Source organism: Littorina saxatilis, linkage group LG8 (assembly GCF_037325665.1).
Source record: "Littorina saxatilis isolate snail1 linkage group LG8, US_GU_Lsax_2.0, whole genome shotgun sequence".
Lineage (NCBI taxonomy): Eukaryota > Metazoa > Mollusca > Gastropoda > Littorinimorpha > Littorinidae > Littorina > Littorina saxatilis.
Window position 1 is genome coordinate 13007675 of NC_090252.1, and position 24379 is coordinate 13032053.

Consider the following 24379-nt stretch of genomic DNA (forward strand, 5'->3'; position numbering starts at 1 on the left):
AGCGAGCACAAAATCGACGAATGGCAACCTGTTATCATTTGGGTCGAAAACATCTCAAAAAAGGGAAGAAAAACCATCTTTAACACAAGTATTCTTTCCCACTGTGTTTGCCTTGGCTGAAGTAACCTAAATTTAACCTGCTTCAGCACCGGCATGATTGGACTCATAGGGTCCGAAATTTAACAGACATTCTTCCTTTCTTCTTTATATAGTGTTTAAAGCCATATGTACTCGATGACTATACACACTAATTGCTTTACCCACAGCTGGAGACAGCTAAATTAAGTTCCCTGCAAGATATTGCAATTTTATTTTGATCTAGATCGTCCTATTTATCTAGATTTGCCACAGAGGTAGCGTTGACGCAAGGGAAAAACCTCCGCGTCTTTGTTGACATCCTCACTTTTTCAGAGGCTAGAACAAGCTGTAAAACAAGTATATGGTCGGCGCATGGCGACATATCGTCATTACATGTTCTTATGGTGCGTTTGACATCGATTATAGACAAACTACACTTTGTAAACGCGGGAGCGCGTACATATGCCTTTAACGTCGTTTTCAACCATTCAAGGCTATTTTAATAACAGACGTAGTAGTAAGAGAAGCTGGGTCAAGAACAGAAATGGTAGTGCCTTTGCCTTTCTCTTTATGCGAACTTAATAGGAGAAACCTCAGCAGCTACTGACTAGTCTGTGGTTTCTATTTCTCCTTGTCAGCCATTGCTGACAAAAACGCAGTCTGAGTTATGATATTGATAAACAACAACCAGACCGAACAACGGAGAAAGAAACAAACGCAAGCAAAAGCAAACAATTAGAACGAGCTCACCCAAACTTGTGCATGAGAAGCAGGGACCTGTAGACGGGGTGAAACACTGTCCAGAAGACAGTAGGCTAAAAGCCTGCAGCGTAGTGTAAAAAGCGTCCGAACTACTTGGAGACTGAAGTGGGAGTGAGGTTTCAACATGGCGGCGGTTGAGTCACGCGTGATAGGTCACGTGACGGTATGACCTCGACTCTTGTATAGCTTGGGTTAGAGGTCAAGGCCGTTCTTTTTTAGGGGGTTGCTTCCCCTTTGGGGTGAAGCGTAGTTCAGTGTCCTAGCACTTTAACTGAAGTTAATGCTTTCTATGTGAGTTGCGTAAGAATATGTAATTTAATTAAAGTTGTCATAAAAATCGAATTTTCACGAACAGATAATAAGACACCCTCCTTTTGAAGACCTTATTTTTTTCAGATTTCTGGAGCTCTTAAAAGACTTCGAAAGTTTGCCAGACAGACAGGCGCCAATGTCACACCGCCCCACTGACCGCTGAAACACCTTCTCCCAAACTGTGGGCATCACACTGCTAGCAGGCTAGCCACAAAGGCCGGAACACACAACACTGACGCTGAAACTGCACAGAAATCGTGAAGACCTCCGGCAACATTCATGGAGGAGAGATTGGATCGACCCTTTGGAGCTTGATGAAGAAGAAGAGCTTTCTTTCCTAAACCCCTACCATCCTCCGAAAATCTCTCTCTCCAAACCTGGCATTTTATTTTTCACACCTCCACCCTTGTCAATCCATCCACACACTCTCTCATTTGAATCCGTCAGTCACTGCCGCTGCCACTGCCCCCCTCCTTCTCCCTCGTCAATCCATCCACACACTCTCTCATTTGAATCCGTCAGTCACTGCCGCTGCCACTGCCCCCCTCCTTCTCCCCACCTCCTTCGTTGTCGTCGTCACTGTCCATGACACGCGCCACTTTCTTTTTCTTTGGGGCTTCAGACTCGGACTCCTGAAAACACATCAAAACAATACAGTACCCAATATTGACTGCTGTTTTTCTTCTCTTCTTTCTTACAAAAAAACAATTATATGTGATTAGTATAGGATCTCCTTTGTATTTCTACCTGAAACGTACGTCAAATTCAGTTCTTTTAGACTGAGAATGAAAGGGAAGTAAGCACTCGAGACGCTTGGCACGACTGTCAGCCAGCCCACTCCCCTCGCTCTCATACAGACAGACAGACAGACAGACAGACAGACACACACTCACATTGTCGTCATGTTCCTCCTCGTCATCATCGCTCTCCTCGAGACGCTTGGCCTTGGTGAGACGCTTGGCACGACTGTCGTCCAGTCCACTCCCCTCGCTCTCCTCACTCTCAGACGAGTAGATTGGCCGCTCTGTCACAGAAACATCAACATGTTACATTGTAGGTCATCCCACAAATATATGTGACAGAGTGATTATTTTGTCTGTTGTAATTATTGTGTATGTTAAATGTAATGTTATTTGTCACAAACGGAACTGACTGGACATTGCGAGTTTACGGTGTAGGGGAAGTAACTGCGTAAATTCTAGTCTTGTTGGGGTTGTTTTCTGTTATTGGGATCGTTCCCGGTCGTTTGAGTAGATTCCGGTATTATGATCCTAGTATAAAAAGGCGACACACATGCTTGTTTGGGGTCTTTCCCTCCGACCAATTCAGTGGACGCTCGATTGTGTCTCTGATGGCCTACCACTGTCAGTCTTGTTTGACTGCGTGGTGTTTCGCTTGATGTGTTCCGTGAAACGTAGGGCTGAGTGTCGAATTTTCCTCGGGCAGTAAGGTTAGTTGTTCTTTACCTGTGTCTTTGTCTGGTGTGGTTGAGTTTTGCGTATGAATGTTGCATTCAGTTGTTTTTCTCATTTGTGTTTACTTTTTGTCGTTGGGATATGGGGAGAAATATTCTTGTGAGCACGTGCGCGAGAGAATGCATGCTAGTGCAGTAATCTTCTCTATAGCACTGTATAATATTTTTCAACGCTATCTATCCTCTCACCACGAGTGGAGTAGTTTTTGTTGTCGGTTTTTTGGGCCGGTCAAACACAAGTTCCACGTGGTGCTGCGATGTTGGTTGCCCCAGAAGGGAGTAACATGATTAGTCGCGACTTTAACTCCTTGGAATTTTATGATGTAGGAGGGGTATTATATCTCGTTTCAATGTTGTTTAACGTACGATTTTTGACCAGACGTGTAATTGTCCGCACATGGTTGCGAGCCGCCATTTTGATTTTGCGTGAATTTTTCTTGGAGGTAAAACTCGCAGTCCTGTCATTTTGTTCATTAAAACTTTTGCTTGGCAAGGAAGACGAATTCTGTTTCGGTAGTGTTCTCATGAAAACGTACGCTAACAGTTGGAGTAAATTCTGTTACTGTGACTCAGGAAAATTCCTGTATGGTTTGACCTGTCTTGGAAACTAAACCATTTGAGAATAACACGGTTGTTTCCCTTGCATCAAACCGAGTATGGTTTTGAACAAAATCAGGACAAGGAGTTTTGATAATGGTGTTTGTAATTTTTTGCAAGATGATTGTTGTGGGTTTCAAAATCCTGACTTTGTTGTTTTTTGTTGACAAAGGGATTGTCAACCAAGTGAACTTGTAGATACTTGTCTATCTAGATTATGGTGTTATGAATTTCAGGCTGGTAGCTTAACTTAGCCTTCATTCATTTCCAGTGCCCGTTATTGAGTTTTGCTGGGAGAGATGGTTACCAGGCTTCAGGGCTACGACCGCTGAGTTGGTGTACTGAGTGCGGTAACGCCTGGGACAGCGTGTTGTGTTCAGTTGGGGTCAGAAGCACGGTGGTGGTTGTTCGACACTACTTCCGCCAAGCTTCCTGCCCGGTCTTACTTCACGCAGTCTGGTGTTGTGTCCTGGCTGGTATATCTTTTGCCTAGCTGAAACTTTATCTTTGTATCCAGCAATATCAGTACTTCTCCGTTAGTAGCTGGTTTGCTTCACCTTTGTGCCTGGTGTGTGTAATCGCAAGAATTGATCTTGCCAAGACTAAACAAGAACAGTGTACACCAACCGAATAGTCGTCATCGCCTTCACTTAGTGTGAAACTGTGCGGAACTATGGACTGTCGATAATTACAGTCAGTGTGATTGATTAAGTTACGCCGAATCAAGAAAGACTGAACATTCATGGTTTCTTTTCTTGTAGTCATCTTGTTTATGACTTGTTGATTTATGTGATTGCATATTCAGTCTAATCTTGCGTTGCAGGTGGAGCCTATTTAGTCTATTCTTGTATTGCAGGTGGCGAAGCAGTCTATTGGAAGAGGCTTGGCGTCTGTACTTGTTTGCATTACTGACATACTTGGGGGGTACTTAGATTTTTCTGGGATTGTTTTCAAGATTGTTATATTTTTGTTGTTGTTCCAGAATTGTTTTTTTTCCTCCTGATTCTGGACTTCAGTATTTTGTGTGTGTGTGTTTTGTTGTATACAGTAAAACCTGAGTCTAGCGGACCCTTGTTGTAACGGCCACCTGCTACATACGGACAGTTTATCATGGCACGAACACGATTTCAACAATAACTAACCTTTAACGGGCGGACACCTGCCACTTACGGACGCGGACACGATTTTTCGGACCGTAGGAAGTGTAAACACTGTCACAAACGGACACAACGTACATAAAAACGCAACTTCGAAAACTCGACTGTTATGCAGTCAGTGCTCGGCAGCCGTAGCCGTAGCACAAATGGTTGTTGATTGGTTGTCCTGTCCCTTTTCTGACCAATCAGTGGCTTGTTTAGATGGAGACCCACTTTCGCTCACTCACTTTCGCTTCGCTCACTCACTTTCGCTTCGCTCACTCACTTTCGCTTCGCTCACTTTCGCTTTTCCGCATTGTGGATACAGTCACAACCAAAAGCAACAGTAGACTACTGTGTTTGAAAATGGAATCTCCAGCAGGAAAAAGAAAAGCGTTGACTTTAGAGCAGCGTGTCGCTGCCTTGAAAAAACTAGATAGCGGCCAATCATGCCGAGATGTGGCGAAGGAGATGGGATGTGGTAAAACACAGATCGCGAGGATCAAATCGGAAAAAGAAGACGTGATGATCTCTCTCTCTTTGTAAGCAATCGTTCGAAGGAAACAATAGTTAACACAGCTAAATTTTTGTTCCATGCATTTATGCTGAGACTAGAAAAACTGAATGAAACAAGAGCTGACCCAATTTGGTCGAGACACACTGCGGAATTTCCCGTTGAATGACTGATGAAGAGTCAGCTATTTTTAGCTTTGTGACGTCCGACTTGCGTAAGTTTGAATGCACAGTGTGTGTAGGGAACGGGGTAGGTGGGGGGGGGGGGGGGGGGGGGGGGGGGGATGTTGTTGTTGTTGTTGTTGTTTGCTACATGTATCATTTGTTTACTCACATTTTCAGTGAGTCTCATGTTCAATCCAATAAATACATACTACAGGACTGACAAAAAGTGTCTTGTTCATTTTACGTGCTCTTTGTAAAATATTGCCCCGGCCCCTCCACCTATGAAGAAGGGGCACCTGTCTAATAGGGACACTATTACCATTCCCCAAGGGTGTCCGTTAGAGACAGGTTTTACTGTATGTGATTTGCTTATTAGTGATGTGTAGTATTGTTTGTGGGATGATTGTACAGTAAAGTTGAGTGAATGTGAAACTGTCTTGTGCTTCAGGGGTAGTGTATATGCGAGAGATTGTTGGTTGAAAAGGGATCTCTATCCCACTCCCACATAGGGGAGTTACATTATTATTGTAGCTTAATGGTTTCCTTCCTGTGATGCTGATCACTGGGGTGCTTGGAGAGGCGGAAACTGGAGGTACGTGCTTGGAGAGAAAACTGGAGGTACGTGCTTGGAGAGGAAACTGGAGGTACGTGCTTGGAGAGGAAACTGGAGGTACGTGCTTGGAGAGGAAACTGGAGGTACGTGCTTGGAGAGGAAACTGGAGGTACGTGCTTGGAGAGGAAACTGGAGGTACGTGCGATTCTCATGGAAGACAATAGCAAATCAATGTTGTCATGGAGTTTTAGCGTAACTTGTTTCAGAAAGCTTTTCAGGAGAAGGCCATAAAAGTATCATGAAATACTGTTTATATTTGTACCTCTTATGGGTAGAAAGTTAAAAGAATGTTTAATCATGTATTGTCAATCATATTCAAGAGAATATTTCTCATGGGGAATTATTTACTTAGTCTAAAGCACAAAAACATCAAAATCGCCGAGAGAGAGAGAGAGAGAGACCGAGAGAGGGAGGGAGAGAGAGGGAAGACAGACAGACGGACGGACAGACAGACAGATAAAGGAAACAGCCCTGGCCCAGCCCACTCACTGTCGCGTTTCTCCTTGTAGTTGCGCTTGATAGCGGAGATGGACGTCATCCCGTCCTCGTCCTCCTCCTCGTCGTCGTACCCCCCGTCCAGGTAGGACGTGCTCAGTCCTCGGTGCTGTGCTCGCTCCTTCAGGCGCCGCTTCTGGTTGTCGCGCCGGATGTGTGCTCGCAGTCGCTCCTCTTCTTTCTGACGCACACACACAATAGATATTGTTAGGTTATATACAGTCGCTCCTTCAGGCGCCGCTTCTGGTTGTCGCGCCGGATGTGTGCTCGCAGTCGCTCCTCTTCTTTCTGACGCACACACACAATAGATATTGTTAGGTTATATACAGTCGCTCCTTCAGGCGCCGCTTCTGGTTGTCGCGCCGGATGTGTGCTCGCAGTCGCTCCTCTTCTTTCTGACGCACACACACAACAGACAGTGGAACCTGCCCTGGAGACCACCTTGTCCATAAAGACCACCTGCCACTTGAGACCACCTTGTCCATAAAGACCACCTGCCACTTGAGACCACCTTGTCCATAAAGACCACCTGCCACTTGAGACCACCTTGTCCATAAAGACCACCTGCCACTTGAGACCACCTTGCCCTTAAAGACCACCTGCCACTTGAGACCACCTTGCCTGTCGAGACCAAAGACCACTCAATGTCGGTCTAAAATAACGGCTTTAACCTGTCACGGAAGACCACCTGATGTCTTTTCTAACTCTGGTAACAAAGCCACTTTACATGACAGGACAGAACATGAGGTCAAGTATGGGCCATGGCAGACCTAACCCACTTGACATGACAGGACAGAACATGAGGTCAAGTATGGGCCACGGCAGACCTAACCCACTTGACATGACACGACAGAACATGAGGTCAAGTATGGGCCATGGCAGGTTCATTGTGTGACCATCTATTTGGCTGTACAGTCTTTCTTTTTCTTTCTTTATTTGGTGTTTAACGTCGTTTTCAACCGTTCAAGGTTATATCGCAACGCGGAAAGGGGGGAGATGGGATAGAGCCACTTGTTTATTGTTTCTTGTTCACAAAAGCACTAATCAAAAAATTGCTCCAGGGGCTTGCAACGTAGTACAATATATGACCTTACTGGGAGAATGCAAGTTTCCAGTACAAAGGACTTAACATTTCTTACATACTGCTTGACTAAAATCTTTACAAACATTGACTATATTCTATACAAGAAACATTTAACAAGGGTAAAAGGAGAAACAGAATCCGTTAGTCGCCTCTTACGACATGCTGGGGAGCATCGGGTAAATTCTTCCCCCTAACCCGCGGGGGGCAAACAAACAGCTAGATGCTATAATGGATAGATACCGCAATACTCAATGAGTTATGGCAGAGTCTCAGTGTAGTTTTCGTGCTTTGTTAGTCATGCTGGACACAGGCCAACCGACCATCAAGCCCATTATAAGGAGGGGAGGCAATCTTTGTTAGTCATGCTGGACACAGGCCAACCGACCATCAACCCCATTATAAGGAGGGGAGGCAATCTTTATGCACTGTTCTGGTAGCACAAAAGGTAACGGAATGGCAGCCGCTTTTGTGAAATGGGCAAGTTTTAGATGCGTGTGTGTGTGCGTGTGTGTTCGTGTGTGTGTGTGTTTGAGAGAGAGAGAGAGAGAGAGAGAGAGAGAGAGAGAGAGAGAGAGAGAGAGAGAGAGAGAGAGAGAGAGAGAGAGAGAGAGAGAGAGAGAAACAGACAGAGAGACAGACAGACAGACAGAAATAAACACCATACTGACTTCAATATTTTTAGAGCAACAAGTCTCAAAGTCGGAGCTGGTAAAACACCACACTAACCTTGATCATTTCTGAGCGGTGAGCGTCGGGGTCGGAGCCGTGTATGGGAAGGACCTTGACCTTCTGTGCCTTGGTGGAGCGGTCAGCCAGCGACATGGTCATCTTACGATGGGTGAACGAGTCAGTCGAGTGCGGCCTGCAACCAGCAAATATAGCTCAGTTGGTAGCGCGCTGGATTTGTATTCAGTTGGCCGCTGTCAGCGTGAGTTCAATCCCAGGTTCGGCGGAAATTTATTTCAGAGTCAACTTTGTGTGCAGACTCTCTTCGGTGTTCGAACCCTCCCCCCGTGTACACTACATTGGGTGTGCACGTTAAAGATCCCACGATTGACAAAAGGGTCTTTCCTGGCAAAATTGCTTAGGCACAGTTAATAATTGTCTACCTATACCCGTGTGACTTGGAATAATAGGCCGTGAAAGGTAAATATGCGCCGAAATGGCTGCAATCTACTGGCCGTATAAAATTTCATCTCACACGGCATCACTGCAGAGCGCCTAGAACTGTACCCACGGAATATGCGCGATATAAGCGTCATTGATTGATTGAAATGCTGTATTGGAGCTCAATTTACAGACATCTTGCCTACAAACAGCACAGCACAGCACTGCACTACATATATTTAGAACAGGCTTAAGACTACAACTTGCAATTTGTGCATGTGTGGGGTTTGTGTCGCCGACACCCTTTCATGGCATTCCCATGACGGTGCCACGGAGGTATTGGCAACATCTGGCCGACAGCTCGGTGCCACGGAGGTATTGGCAACATCTGGCCGACAGCTCGGTGCCACGGAGGTATTGGCAACATCTGGCCGACAGCTCCTTGGTATCCAGACACCTTGGTATCCAGACTCCTTAGTATCCAGACTCCTTGGTATCCAGACGCCTTGGTATCCAGACGCCTTGGTATCCAGACGCCTTGGTATCCAGACTCCTTGGTATCCAGACTCCTTGGTATCCAGACTCCTTAGTATCCAGACTCCTTGGTATCCAGACGCCTTGGTATCCAGACGCCTTGGTATCCAGACTCCTTGGTATCCAGACTCCTTGGTATCCAGACTCCTTGGTATCCAGACTCCTTGGTATCCAGACTCCTTGGTATCCAGACTCCTTGGTATCCAGACTCTCGTTGCTGCCAGTTAAAGAGATAGGAATTTGCCAGCAATGGAACGAGTATGTTTGAAATGAAATGGACTGTGCAGCGTACCTGAAGGTGAGTTTGGACTTGAAGATGGACTGGCCCATCAGCCCGGTGCCCTGGCGGATGAAGAGATGGTTAAAGCTGCCCTGCATGGGCATGGAGTAGATGTCAAACACCTCCTCCCCCAGGTGCATGGACATGCTGCAACACACAGGTAACAACAATATCATCTCTCACATTCCACACAAGAAGGGCAAAGCCCACACGACTCACATGCTGAACAGACCTTGATCTTTCTTTCAGAATAATTTTACAATAAAACTGAGAAAAACAATATTTTACACATTTCTCCTACCAAAATACATGTGACCTTGACCCAAGGTCAAGGTCATCCAAGGTCATGCAACACAAAGCTGTTAATTCAAGACATAGGAAGTACAATGGTGCTTATTGGCTCTTTCTACCATGAGATATGGTCACTTTTAGTGGTTCACTACCTTATTTTGGTCACATTTCATAAGGGTCAAAGTGACCTTGACCTTGATCATATGTGACCAAATGTGTCTCATGATGAAAGCATAACATGTGCCCCACATAATTTTTAAGTTTGAAACAGTTATCTTCCATAGTTCAGGGTCAAGGTCACTTCAAAATATGTATACAATCCAACTTTGAAGAGCTCCTGTGACCTTGACCTTGAAGCAAGGTAAACCAAACTGGTATCAAAAGATGGGGCTTACTTTGCCCTATATATCATATATAGGTGAGGTATTGAATCTCAAAAACTTCAGAGAAAATGGGAAAAATGTGAAAAATAGCTGTTTTTAGACAACATTTATGGCCCCTGCGACCTTGACCTTGAAGCAAGGTCAAGATGCTATGTATGTTTTTTGGGGCCTTGTCATCATACACCATCTTGCCAAATTTGGTACCGATAGACTGAATAGTGTCCAAGAAATATCCAACATTAAAGTTTTCCGGACGGCCGGCCAGACGGCCGGACGGACGGACGACTCGGGTGAGTACATAGACTCACTTTTGCTTCGCATGTGAGTCAAAAAAGCTTAAAACATGTTCACCCTTTTTTTTTTAGTATAACAAATTGATTTGAAGAGTTTCTATATCAGGCCTGGGAATGAGTAAAAGTAGTTGGGCGTACTGACGGGAACATTGGGCGTACTGATGGGAAAATTGTGCATTTTAAGCATTTTTAAGGGCACACGGAGGCTCTTTTCTTACACAATTAGAAAAGGACTTTGTCGTATTTACGACGAAAACAGACTGACCTGTTCACCCCCAAAGTTTGACAAGAGTAATGATCAAGTCAAACAATAGTAATCCCATGACCACAATAGTAATCCCATGACCACAATAGTAATCCCATGACCACAATAGTAATCCCATGACCACAATAGTAATCCCATGACCACAATAGTAATCCCATGACCACAATAGTAATCCCATGACCACAATAGTAATCCATTGGCTACAAACACCAACATTAGGACAGTGGTACCTCTCTTTACTTCCCCTCTCTTCTACGGCTCCCTCAATAATACGACCCACTTTTCTCTGACGGATTTTTTCTCCTTCTTTGTCTTAGTATTTCTCACCTCCGTATTATGTCCCCGTCTCTGATACGACATACGACCGTCCATACGTGGACTTATAACGACTTTTCCCAAAATTATCAGGGGTTTGGTTTACTCTAATTATATCTCCAGTCGAGTCAGTGCGCGATACGGACGCTCAAAACTTGCGGAAATCCTTTCCGTGTACAACATCACATCGGCATGCAAACAGCTGAAGCCACGGGTTTTCGTTTCTACTTCAGGTCATTACTTTATTATGACTCTAGATAAAGCTCGTTTGCAAGATCTCTGCTTCATTTCGCACAGACTTGTGCAGTAACTCTTACCTGACAACACGCACAGTTACAGACTACAGAAACGTCATGAAAGTAATCCGCACATCGAACCAAAACCGAAAGTTGTGGTGACGTCATGAAATTTTGCGATGTACGTCAGCGAAGCACGTGCAAGTGTTTTTGTCAAGCTAAAAATGGCCGACGCCAGAACATAGTTTCGAAATGTGGAACTTTTTTTTGCTTTCCCCGATCTGTGACCGAGTGACGCGATATACAACCGCGCGTTTGGTTGAATCAATAAATTCTCCTCATAATCCCGTCAGTGAAGTTTGAAGATGAGTAGTGGAGTGTCCTAAATTACTCAACTCCCTGGACAGTCTGAAGTGCAATGATGTCCCCTGAAGGAGCGAGCGCTTCATCATAACAAGAAGAGCAAACGCTCGATCGAGTCACTTTCGCAGTTCTGAATATTATATGAGGCATCAGATGGACAGGAAGAAATTGCTATTCACAACACAATGAGTCACGTTCACATAAAATTTGAGCCCGGTCACTTTTATAGTTTCCGAGAAAAGCCCAACGTTAAGTTGTGTGTTGCCGAACAGAAAAGGCTAGTTATCTCCCTTGTTTTTCTGATAACGTTCGTAAAAGGCTACAGATGTAAATACTTTGATGTAAAGAATAATCCTACAAAGTTTGAATCACATCCGATGAACTTTGTCAAAGATATAAAATGTCTAATTTTTCCTTTGACGCTGACCTGTGACCTTGAAAAAGGTCAAAGGTCAACGAAACCATCGTTAAAGTGTAGAGGTCATTGGAGGTCACGACTAAACAAAATATGAGCCCGATCGCTTTGATAGTTTCCGAGAAAAGTCCAACGTTAAGGTGGTGTCTACGGACGGCCGGCCGGACGGCCGGCCGGACAGACTAACACTGACCGATTACATAGAGTCACTTTTTCTCAAGTGACTCAAAAACTGACGCTTTTCGCAACAAATTTACATCAGTTTCAACACACTGCCGCCGTTCTTTACGTTCAGTACCCTGCGTTTGGGACACTGTGTTTGTTTTTAACCAAAATCCTTGCTGGGTATCGTATGACCGATTTGTAACTGGTAATGTTATCGACATCGTCAACGATATGCATGCTTTGGGACCGCATGCTTTTGTTGGACCTCAGTGTGTTTATTGCAAACCTTAACTCTTGAATAGTTACAGGGCAAGCAAACTTTGTGTGGGTAATTAATTGAATAGAAAACTGGTTACCATACTTTGTGGGCGGCATTAATCAAAACGCCCATGTCATTCAATCCGGATCAGTGACGGATCGGACATGAACATAAACCAACCCCTCCATATAACGACCGAATTTCGGTAACATTTTCAAAGTCGACAAGCGCTTAGAACTGTACCCACGGAATACGCGCTATATAAGCTTCCTATTGATTGATTGATTGATTGATATAGAGGTACCACTGTAACACAAACCTAATTTGAAGCACATTTTAAAATTGTAGTCTGGACTCAAATGGAGTATTTTTTCCACCAAATCCTAAAAAAAAATTAATAAATTACTCCAAAATAGTAAGGGTAAACAGGTCTGCCAGGCCTGCTATATGTTACACAATCAGATAATGTTGTATTGAATACAAGCTCTCCGTCCCTTCCCCGCTATATGTTACACAATCAGATAATGTTGTATTGAATTGAATAATCCAATTTGAAGGCAAGTTCCATTACAATACAAGCTCTTCGTCCCTTCCCCTCTCACCTGTCAACAAAACAAGCACCTGCTGTACCGGGTCATTTGAACCCGCCAAACTTGCCTCCCATCATCTACAGGCATGAGATTCTGACATTGATAACCCGCCAAACTTGCCTCCCACCATCTACAGGCATGAGATTCTGACATTGATAACCCGCCAAACTTGCCTCCCACCATCTACAGGCATGAGATTCTGACATTGATAACCCGCCAAACTTGCCTCCCACCATCTACAGGCATGAGATTCTGACATTAATAACACGCCAAACTTGCATCCCACCATCTACAGGCATGAGATTCTGACATTGATAACACGCCAAACTTGCATCCCACCATCTACAGGCATGAGATTCTGACATTGATAACCCGCCAAACTTGCCTCCCACCATCTACAGGCATGAGATTCTGACATTGATAACCCGCCAAACTTGCCTCCCACCATCTACAGGCATGAGATTCTGACATTGATAACCCGCCAAACTTGCCTCCCATCATCTACAGGCATGAGATTCTGACATTGATAACCCGCCAAACTTGCCTCCCACCATCTACAGGCATGATATTCTGACATTGATAACATGCCAAACTTGCCTCCCACCATCTACAGGCATGAGATTCTGACATTGATAACCCGCCAAACTTGCCTCCCACCATCTACAGGCATGAGATTCTGACATTGATAACCCGCCAAACTTGCCTCCCACCATCTACAGGCATGAGATTCTGACATTAATAACCCGCCAAATTTGCCTCCCACCATCTACAGGCATGAGATTCTGACATTGATAACCCGCCAAACTTGCCTCCCATCATCCACAGGCATGAGATTCTGACATTGATAACCCGCCAAACTTGCCTCCCACCATCTACAGGCATGAGATTCTGACATTGATAACCCGCCAAACTTGCCTCCCACCATCTACAGGCATGAGATTCTGACATTGATAACCCACCAAACTTGCCTCCCACCATCTACAGGCATGAGATTCTGACATTGATAACCCGCCAAACTTGCCTCCCATCATCTACAGGCATGAGATTCTGACATTGATAACACGCCAAACTTGCCTCCCACCATCTACAGGCATGAGATTCTGACATTGATAACCCGCCAAACTTGCCTCCCATCATCTACAGGCATGAGATTCTGACATTGATAACCCGCCAAACTTGCCTCCCACCAGCTACAGGCATGAGATTCTGACATTGATAACACGCCAAACTTGCCTCCCACCATCTACAGGCATGAGATTCTGACATTGATAACCCGCCAAACTTGCCTCCCACCATCTACAGGCATGAGATTCTGACATTGATAACACGCCAAACTTGCATCCCACCATCTACAGGCATGAGATTCTGACATTGATAACCCGCCAAACTTGCCTCCCACCATCTACAGGCATGAGATTCTGACATTGATAACACGCCAAACTTGCCTCCCACCATCTACAGGCATGAGATTCTGACATTGATAACACGCTCAAAAGCAGGCCACCCCTCCACCCACCTCCACATTGTCAGGAACCATCACCCACCTGCCATCAGACCCTCATCACCCACCTGCCATCATACCCTCATCACCCACCTGCCATCAGACCACTTAACAACCCGAGCGTTGCTCTCTCGCTGGAGGTCACCAAATTCGTCCTTGACTTCGTTTCCCTCCTCGTCCTTGAGAGTTCGCCAGCGCATGGTGTTCTCCACCCGCAGCTTGGTCCTCGCGCGACCTTCCTCGTCCAACACCTCGTCCTCCTCGATCTCATCTTCATACGTGGCGGGGTCGAAGGGTCTGTGGCAACACAGAGAAGTCAACATGTCAACAAACAAGTGTACTCAAGACAGGATTGCCATCAACTGGAAAACATTGTCTCTAGTTCTAACACACAAGCGTATCAGGAAGTTGTGAGCTGTACTGTAGAGTGTACTGGCTAATGGCTTTCATTGCATTTGACGACTTTCCTGTATTGAAGTAAAGTCACGGCCATGTTGTATGGCATTGGTTTGGTTAATATGACAGGTTTTTGTGGGAGCTAGTCTTTCTATGTAAACATGGGTTTATCAACACACCTGCCCTGGTTGGTGCCAACACAACACTCTCAGCCTTTGAGCGCACACACACACACATCAACAACCCCCCCCCCCCCCCCCCCCCAATTATTTTTCTCAGAGGCCACAAACCGAGGGATACCAACTGTCGCCCAGGTCAGCCTAGACACAAGAAACCTCCACCTCCACACCCACACAAGATCCCCCCCCCCCCTCTTGAAGCTGACTAGCTGAAGACTCCACACTGACAAACTTAGACCCCCCCCCCCCCTCTTGAAGCTGACAAGCTGAAGACTCCACACTTGACAAACTTAGACCCCCCCCCCCGCCATCACTCTCAAAAGCAACAAAATATGTCTCTATACTTAGGAAGTTGGGTTGCTTGACATAATGAAGACAGCTGTGACCGTTGGTCGCTATAGGACAAATGTCAATTTGTGGGCCTGCACATAAACACAGCCCCTGTCAAAGGCCAAACCGGCATGACCGCACACAGAAAGTTATGCATCTGGAGAAAAGCAGACGGCTGCAAAAGTTGGTCATCATGCTGGGGAACTACACCTGTATGCTGAACACACACACACACACGCAGACTGTCAAACACACACAAACTGTCAAACACACACTCACACACACACACACAAACACCCACACTCACAAACACACCTTGTCTCCACACTGAGAAAGTTGGGCAGCTTGACGTAGTGCAGACTGTTGCCCAGGTCGGCCGTCATGCGGGGAATCTCCACCTCGATGCGGGTCTCGGGCGGCGCTTCCTCCACCTCCTCCCGGTCTTCGTCATCGTCAATCATTGGCCGCCGCTGGAGAAAACAAAAGTCATTCCAATTATTGCCAATGGCAAAAACAAGATCTGAACCCGGTTTGAATGAGATCCCAACAATTAACACTGAAAAGGATGCTGTGGAACATTCCCTTCCTTTATGTAAAAGCCAAGATTTTCCCCACCACTCGCCCTCAGTACACTCTACACACTAGTGGAGATGGCTGGGAACTAGGGTGTAAATAGCAAAGATAAGACAAGGTACAAGGTCACCAAACCATTTAGCATGGCCCCTCCCCCCACCACTCGCCCTCAGTACACTCTACACACTAGTGGAGATGGCTGGGAACTAGGGTGTAAATAGCAAAGATAAGACAAGGTACAAGGTCACCAAACCATTTAGCATGGCCCCTCCCCCCACCACTCGCCCTCAGTACACTCTACACACTAGTGGAGATGGCTGGGAACTAGGGTGTAAATAGCAAAGATAAGACAAGGTACAAGGTCAGCAAACCATTTAGCATGGCCCCTCCCCCCACCACTCGCCCTCAGTACACTCTACACACTAGTGGAGATGGCTGGGAACTAGGGTGTAAATAGCAAAGATAAGACAAGGTACAAGGTCACCAAACCATTTAGCATGGCCCCTCCCCCCACCACTCGCCCTCAGTACACTCTACACACTAGTGGAGATGGCTGGGAACTAGGGTGTAAATAGCAAAGATAAGACAAGGTACAAGGTCACCAAACCATTTAGCATGGCCCCTCCCCCCACCACTCGCCCTCAATACACTCCATGCTGGTGGAGACGGCTGGGAACTAGGGTGTAGATAGCAAAGATAAGACAAGGCACAAGGTCACCAAACCATTTAGCATGGCCCCTCCCCCCACCCCTCACTCCTTGAAAGCAACCAGCAAAAAAGAAAACAACTACCAGAGTACAATGCAGACACTAAAATCAACTTATTCACCATAAAAAATGCACTAGCTAATAATATCAGTGAGTGAATACCACGAAAATGTTGCTGCCACCTTGCAGTACAGCACTCAACGAAGTACCCTATCAAGCTGGAGATGACAGTAACTAAAGGGAGGGAAATGTTGTGTTTTACCTCAGAGTCCTCTTCTCTTTCCCCTCCATCTTTCTTTTCCTCATCAGAGCTGATGTCATCGGCATCTCCAAACAGGCCGCCCACAGTGGCTGCACAAAGAAGAAAACAATCATTTTTAGGATAAGGACAACATTTCACATAGTGCTCTGACTCTCAGGTTACCTTCAATGGCTTCATGGAAATTGGGGCTGCTGTCACACTGGGGAAAGCCAGCTGCGATACACTACGGCACTACCCATTTTTTCCCCTTTTTCCTGCATGCATGTATTCATGTTTCCAAGCCCTGAGACTTTTGCTGTGAACTTGGGTTCAGACACCAAGAAGAGTCTGCACAAAGTTGACCCTGGGAAATAAATCCCTCGCCAGAAGTGGGGATTGAACCCACGCTAATGGTGACAACTGGATATGAAGCCAGCGCCGCTACCGACTGAGCTATTTCCCCACCCCATTTTGAATGTGCAAAAGATGGTGAACTGTATAACATGTGACATAGCTGTGTGACCAGAACATTGTTACCACCATCCTGGAAGTCACAGTAACATTTCTTTATTTCTTTCTGTTGTGCCTTTTGTTGTTCCCCTTAAAAGCCGCCAGGTTGAGGTTCTTGTCAACATGTTGCTTTGTCCTTCATTACATGTTCCAAACATTAACCTTTCTTGTTTTTTGATTTTTGTGTAAACAGAATCCACCATGACCACCAGTGATGACAAAAGCTTGCTAGTGTCAAGGCACAGGTGCTCTTAGTCTTACAGACAATGAATCTGTGTTTTCACAGCAAGGTGTTTTTGTTTTGTTTGTTTGTTTGTTTGTTTGCTTAACGCCCTGCCGACCACGAAGGGCCATATCAGGGCGGTGCTGCTTTGACATTTAACGTGCGCGCGCCACACAGAAGACAGAAGTCGCAGCACAGGCTTCATGTCTCACCCAGTCACATTATTCTGACACCGGACCAACCAGTCCTAGCACTAACCCCATAATGCCAGACGCCAGACGGAGCAGCCACTAGATTGCCAATTTTAAAGTCTTAGGTATGACCCGGCCGGGGTTCGAACCCACGACCTCCCGATCACGGGGCGGACGCCTTACCACTAGGCCAACCGTGCCGGTAGCAAGGTGTGTGCATTTAAGGTTAACGAATAACACACACCATCAACAAGAGTTATAACACCACCACAACCATCTAACATCCTACACATCAACAACAACAAGAGTTATAACACCACCACAACCATCTAACACATCAACAACAAGAGAAATCCCACTGAGACAGTGTTGTCACTGCACCTTCCATGTTTTCACAGCAAGAAGTGTGCCTTTAAGGATTAAAGAATAAGAGTAACACACACACCTTCTTCTTCGTCTGCGTTCGTAGGCTGAAACTCCCACGTACACTCGTGTTTTTGCACGAGTGGAATTTTACGTGTATGACCGTTTTTACCCCGCCATTTAGGCAGCCATACGCTGCTTTCGGAGGAAGCATGCTGGGTATTTTCGTGTTTCTATAACCCACCGAACTCTGACATGGATTACAGGATCTTTTCCGTGCGCACTTGGTCTTGTGCTTGCGTGTACACACGAAGGGGGATAAGGCACTAGCAGGTCTGCACATGTTGACCTGGGAGATCGGAAAAATCTCCACACTTAACCCACCAGGCGGTCGTGGCCGGGATTCGAACCCTCGACCTTCCGATTCAGAGGCCGATGTTATACCACCCCGCCACAGCGCCCGTTAACTCACACACCCCCAACAGGAGAAATCCAACCGAGACAGATTTGTGTCTAACAAGACCACCACCACCACAACAACAACAACAAGAGAGATGACACTGAGACAGTGTTGTCACTGTACCTTCCATGTTTTCATCCCCAGACCCAGCAGCCTCCTTCTGTCCATCCTCATTGTCATCGTCGCTGAACACGCGGCGTTTCTTGGTCTTGACGATGTCGCTCCCGGAGTCACTGCCACTGCCGCTGGCATGCCGCTTTCTGCTCTCACCTGTGGTCACACACAGTGTTTCATTGTGTACACTACAAGGCTCATTTCTTTGCACAATTCCCTTAAACATATATGTCTATACACTCACTCTAAAAATAAATTAAAACAAGAAGGGCAAAGCCCATACGACTCACATGCTTGACCTTGACCTTTACATGACCTTGACCTTCAAAGTCAAGGTCAAATAACTAAACCTAGCAATGACATCATACACTAAGAACTGCTTTACACATTTTTCCTACCAAAATACATGTGACCTTGACTCAAGGTCATCCAAGGTCATGCAACACAAAGCTGTTAATTCAAGACATAGGAAGTACAATGGTGCTTATTGGCTCTTTCTACCATGAGATATGGTCACTTTTAGTGGTTCACTACCTTATTTTGGTCACATTTCATAAGGGTCAAAGTGACCTTGACCTTGATCATATGTGACCAAATGTGTCTCACGATGAAAGCATAACATGTGCCCCACATAATTTTTAAGTTTGAAACAGTTATCTTCCATAGTTCAGGGTCAAGGTCACTTCAAAATATGTATACAATCCAACTTTGAAGAGCTCCTGTGACCTTGACCTTGAAGCAAGGTAAACCAAACTGGTATCAAAAGATGGGGCTTACTTTGCCCTATATATCATATATAGGTGAGGTATTCAATCTCAAAAACTTCAGAGAAAATGGGAAAAATGGGAAAAATAGCTGTTTTTTAGACAACATTTATGGCCCCTGCGACCTTGACCTTGAAGCAAGGTCAAGATGCTATGTATGTTTTTTGGGGCCTTGTCATCATACACCATCTTGCCAAATTTGGTACTGATAGACTGAATAGTGTCCAAGAAATATCCAACGTTAAAGTTTTCCGGACGGCCGGACGTCCGGCCGGCCGGCCGGACGGACGGACGGACGACTCGGGTGAGTACATAGACTCACTTTTGCTTCGCATGTGAGTCAAAAATCAAAAGCTTCCACGACTGGCCTATGTCATGTTTCATCATAATTGGAAATCCCGTTTAACCACCCCTCCCCCCAATAGAAGATTCCCTCCCCCAGAAGAGTGCAAAGTTGAAAAGCTCTAGGTGCAAAACCATCTGAGATAACCTCAACATTTCATTTTTCGTCCATGGACGATTGGACGGCCATCAAGTCAAGTCAATATTTATTTCAATCCATATGGACGGACCCCAGGACCGTGTCGGATGGAGAATTGTCGTCGATGGCCTATGCTCCCCCGGGGGTTCATAATGGCATAAAAAAAAAAAAATATGGACGGACACTGCTCAGTACTCGACTCACCGATTACTCAGGGGAGTCAAAAAAAGTAAAAAAGCCAGGTTACATTTCTGTTTTTCCTGCTGGCTCCAAAACCGGCATCATGAACACTATGGTGGATTTTTTTTCTCCACTTATTGTGTTAGTCTTAGATAATATTCATTTAAAAAAAAAAAAAAAAAAAAACGAAACAAAAAATCTTCATACAGATGCCTAAACAATAAAACATTGATCATTCTTCAGTACAAACCTTCATCGCTGCCCTGTTTCCCATCTGCCACCTCTTCGTCGTCGCTGCCGACAGCTTTGGGTGGTGTTGGTGAGCGACTGCCCCGTGAGGCGGAGCTTCTGGCGCTGTGGGCGGGGCTGTGAGCAGGACTGCTCTTTCTGCTTCCTGGTGGAACAACTCTTCACCGTTACTTCTAGTCATAACTCTTCACCATTACTTTTACTCATATTCATAACTCTTCACCGTTACTTCTAGTCACAACTCTCCACCGTTACTTTTACTCATATTCATAACTCTTCACCATTACTTCTAATCATAACTCTCCACCGTTACTTCTAGTCACAACTCTTCACTGTTACTTTTACTCATAACTCTTCACCGTTACTTCTAGTCACAACTCTTCACCATTACTTTTACTCATAACTCTTCACCGTTACTTCTAGTCACAACTCTTCACCATTACTTTTACTCATAACTCTTCACCGTTACTTCTAGTCACAACTCTTCACCGTTACGTCTAGTCACAACTCTTCACCGTTACTTTTACTCATAACTCTTCACCGTTACTTCTAGTCACAACTCTTCACCGTTACTTCTAGTCACAAGCACATCGTCTAACAAGCATCGATCAATCGTTACTTCTGACTGCTCTTTCTGCTGCCTGGTGAAACAACCCTTCACCGTTACTTTTAGTCACAAGCTCAACATCAGGGATGCGTCACACTCATAGAGGGTGCTTGACCTCTTGCCGCCAGACGGCACTTCTCCGTTACTTTTTTGTTTCACACCCTAGAGAAAATGCGCCCTAAAGCGCATTCGCATTTTAAAGTAGCATTCTTATGGTGTATTTTCGAGCAAATCGTGTCGTGTTTGTCTAGATTCAGCTTTAAGGTGCAGTGAATTCCTGAGATTCTTGGGATTTAACAAATGAGTCCCAAATCGTGTCGTGTTTGTCTAGATTCAGCTTTAAGGTGCAGTGAATTCCTGAGATTCTTGGGATTTAACAAATGAGTCCCAACCTGCCCCCAACAATAGTATCCCTTTAACCATTAATTCAAAACAGGAATATTACACCTGTATATTACACCTGTACATTACACCTGTATATTACACCTGTACATTACACCTGTATATTACACCTGTACAGTAAATGAACATCCCCCCCCCTCCTCCACACCAATACAGAGATCAATTCGAAAACATACACACCTGCTTCACTTCCTCTGTCACTGACATGGACAGGACTCCCAGCAGGACTCCCCTTTTCACTCCCCTTCTGACTCCCGTCTCTGGTGGGACTCCCCTTCTGACTCCCGTCTCTCACGGGACTCCCCTGGCTGCTGGCCCTCGCACTGCCCGCAGGACTGGCGGGTGCACTCCCTCTCTCGCTGCCAGACCCTGCAGGACTCCCCGGGGGACTCCCCTTGTCGCTCCCACCCACCGGGCTGGCTACCGGGCTCTCAATGTCGCTTCCACTGGCCGCACTCCCTACCGGACTGCCAGGAGGACTTTCTCGGTGGCTGGTGGGACTCCCGACAGGACTGCCTTTGGGACTCCCTCCCTCTCCGCTGCCAGCAGGACTACCGTGAAGACTCTCGTTATCGCTCCCCTTAGCGCTACCAGCAGGACTACCGTGAGGACTCTCGTTATCGCTCCCCTTAGCGCTACCAGCAGGACTACCGTGAGGACTCTCGTTATCGCTCCCCTTAGCGCTTCCTGCTGGGCTGCCGTGCGGACTGTCGTGATCGCTGCCTCCCTGACTGCCAGCAGGACTCCCCTGTGGACTGTCGTTGTCGCTGCCTTTTGCACTCCCGTGAGCACTCCCTGTTGGACTCCCATGAGCATTCCCATCATCGCTGTGATGAGGACTCCCCGCTGCGCTCCCCTGTGTACTCCCGTCATGCTCGCTACCTCTTCCGCTGCCTGGAGAGAAACATCAAACGTGTTAGCTGTCCAGCAACGGGTCAGCAAGGAAACAGGGACAAAACACAAACTGTCTAATTGGAATTTTCAGAAAGTAAATAAACAACTTGCTTTGCAACAGTCCTGCAGGGCTGTATCAACTATCATTTGAAAGAATGTAAAAAACCAACCACCTCCAACCACTTTAATTTTCAATTAAACAATTACTGTAATTTGAAACAGATTGCTAAGCGATTCAATATCAAGAATGATATTTTTGATTTGAATTCTTGACAGGTAATAATGACACTTCAAGTTCAACAAACAAATTTAACAACACTTCTTTTGTGTTTTCACTTCAGCGAAAGTTTTTGCTTGGACCTTGTGCTTAAACTAAAAGTTAAATTGACTCAAACCATGTTGCATACGTTTTCAGCATGTGTATGCAGTATTGGCGTTAACCGGTAATTACCGGTATTTTACCGGTTGAAAAGAGAAAATACCGATAAAATATAGGCTGCCGGTATGACCTACCGGTTGATTTTTAGAACCGTTTTTTTTCGCTTGTAAAACAACAAATTAAACCAGTACTCTGAGTTGGACTCTTACTGGTTCCAATGAGAAGCCTACCGGGTTTTTTTCTGGACTGTTTGCATAATAAAAGTTTGGGTACCGGTTTTAAAAAATACTAGCGCCATCATTGTGTATGTGTACTTGGGTGTTGATTGTGTAAATCTCTAAAAGAAAAAAATCTGAAGGAAAAATATAAAATGTTAGCTTGAAGTACAATACCTGCAACAACACAACGTTGTTATAAATAACCAAGTAAGAAGTGTCACCTGGGGAGCCGCTCGGAGCGCGCGGTGAAGCGGGCGGTGAACCGGAGTGTGCGCTTCCTGCCTCTGACCCCGAGTGAGCCGGTGAACCCGACGCCTGGGACTGTGACTCTCTCCTTGACCCCCGACCTACACAAACAACCAATCAAAACCACCGTGTCACTTTCAGCCTTACCAAGGGCTCCCCACACGGTGCGTCCCTGCGCCATGTACACACTGGAAGTGGAAGTACACAGAAACAGACCATATGTTTAACTAATTGTCTCTAAAAGGTTTCCAGGGTCTAATGAGGCATTGATTGATTATCTAGTGTCTGCTTTTTGTATAGGTGTGTCTGATCGCCCTTGTGTTCACACGTACGTTTATAAAAAAAATCCCAAGAAGTCCTTTTCAAATAGCACTGCACACACCACAAGTCACGTGCGGTATAGCCGAAATCGGCTCCTGTGATACATCCCAAGACCATTGATGATCACTTTTTCAAGTTAAAGGGAATCCATTTTTATCCAGATCCAGCTGTTTTACTTTTACTTCTACTTCTAGTTCTGCATTAGAGATCTACATTAGAGTTCTCGCTTTACTGATAATAGAACTTAGAAGACCCCTTATCCTGTCGCTAAGGTAAAAATGGGAACGGTGCTAGAACTTTGACATCGCCGATCAAAAAGTCGCGGTCATGACCATGCTCAACAGTTGGACTTGAAGGCAACTTTCAAGTTTCAGTTTCACGCAGTCATGTTATGAGCACCACAGCCACACAGCTATCTGCGATGTAAGACAGCGAGTGACAGAACTACGGACTACCCACGGGCCTTTTCAAACAAACTCTACTAGCTCTCTACAGATGCTTATTTTGCATCGAAAGGCTAGATATCACAAGGCGTTTACGTACCATCTTCACTCTCAGCATCACTGCCAAATAAATCCTGAATGTCCGCCATTTTGGATGACTTTGTCTCGTTGCACACAGCCGGCGAGAATTTTACATTTTACAAAACCATGAAAATGTTTTGTCAAGTATTGAAAATAAAACTATAAACTTGATAAAATTTGCGTTAAATGTTTTAAAAGGTCAATTCACTCTTTCACAGGCAATTAATTTCCATAACTTCAAATGTTCCGCACGTGATGAAAACAAACCAACGTGCTTTCCATCTTCCGGACGCTCGACAGGGAAACCCTCTCAGGGTTGAAGTGTCAAGAGGTCAAGGGGAACGAGGGGATACTTGGAAACAAGAAAAGTCGTAGTTATCCAGCAATATAACGAACACGCAATAGATATTCAGCAAAAGCTACATACATTTTAAGATTGTTAATCGAGTTTTATAAATGAAATGAGCTAAAATTGTATTTCTACGAAATAGTATTACAAGAATTTATGAAACTAAAATCCGTATCCTTTCGGTAGACTATTTAAAGATGGCGGGTACAGGTGTGTGGATTCGCCTGCTCGAGCGACATCGAGCTAGGCTAA

At 45.4% G+C, this 24379-nt stretch overlaps 1 protein-coding gene across 2 annotated transcripts; it reads right to left on the reverse strand.

Annotated features, from left to right (window-relative positions):
• Positions 1-1161: 1161 nt before the first annotated feature.
• Positions 1162-24078, reverse strand: LOC138972818 (RNA polymerase-associated protein LEO1-like). 2 transcript variants are annotated; one of them, XM_070345481.1, is made up of 13 exons: positions 23798-24077; positions 22909-23034; positions 21377-22090; positions 20189-20332; positions 18523-18669; positions 16674-16762; positions 15447-15601; positions 14320-14523; positions 9163-9297; positions 7956-8091; positions 6140-6326; positions 2046-2176; positions 1162-1784 (listed from the first exon to the last, which is right to left on the reverse strand). In XM_070345481.1, exons 1-13 carry the CDS (start codon positions 23844-23846, stop codon positions 1671-1673), a joined length of 2331 nt encoding a protein of 776 aa, XP_070201582.1. In that variant the 5' UTR covers positions 23847-24077; the 3' UTR covers positions 1162-1670. The 2 variants fall into 2 exon arrangements, with proteins under 2 accessions (XP_070201582.1, XP_070201583.1); XM_070345482.1 differs by lacking the exons at positions 1162-1784; positions 2046-2176; positions 6140-6326 and adding an exon at positions 6445-6540 and having other exon boundaries at positions 23798-24078.
• Positions 24079-24379: the final 301 nt, after the last annotated feature.

Excerpts from the sequence above, each read along its gene's own strand:
- LOC138972818 (XM_070345481.1), bottom strand. The coding sequence starts at position 23,846 with ATGGCGGACATTCAGGATTTATTTGGCAGTGATGCTGAGAGTGAAGAT. Across the intron at positions 22,091-22,908 it reads CGCTCCGAGCGGCTCCCCAG|GCAGCGGAAGAGGTAGCGAG; the intron begins GTGACACTTCTT and ends GTTTCTCTCCAG. Across the intron at positions 9,298-14,319 it reads GTTAAGTGGTCTGATGGCAG|CATGTCCATGCACCTGGGGG; the intron begins GTGGGTGATGAG and ends TGTGTGTTGCAG.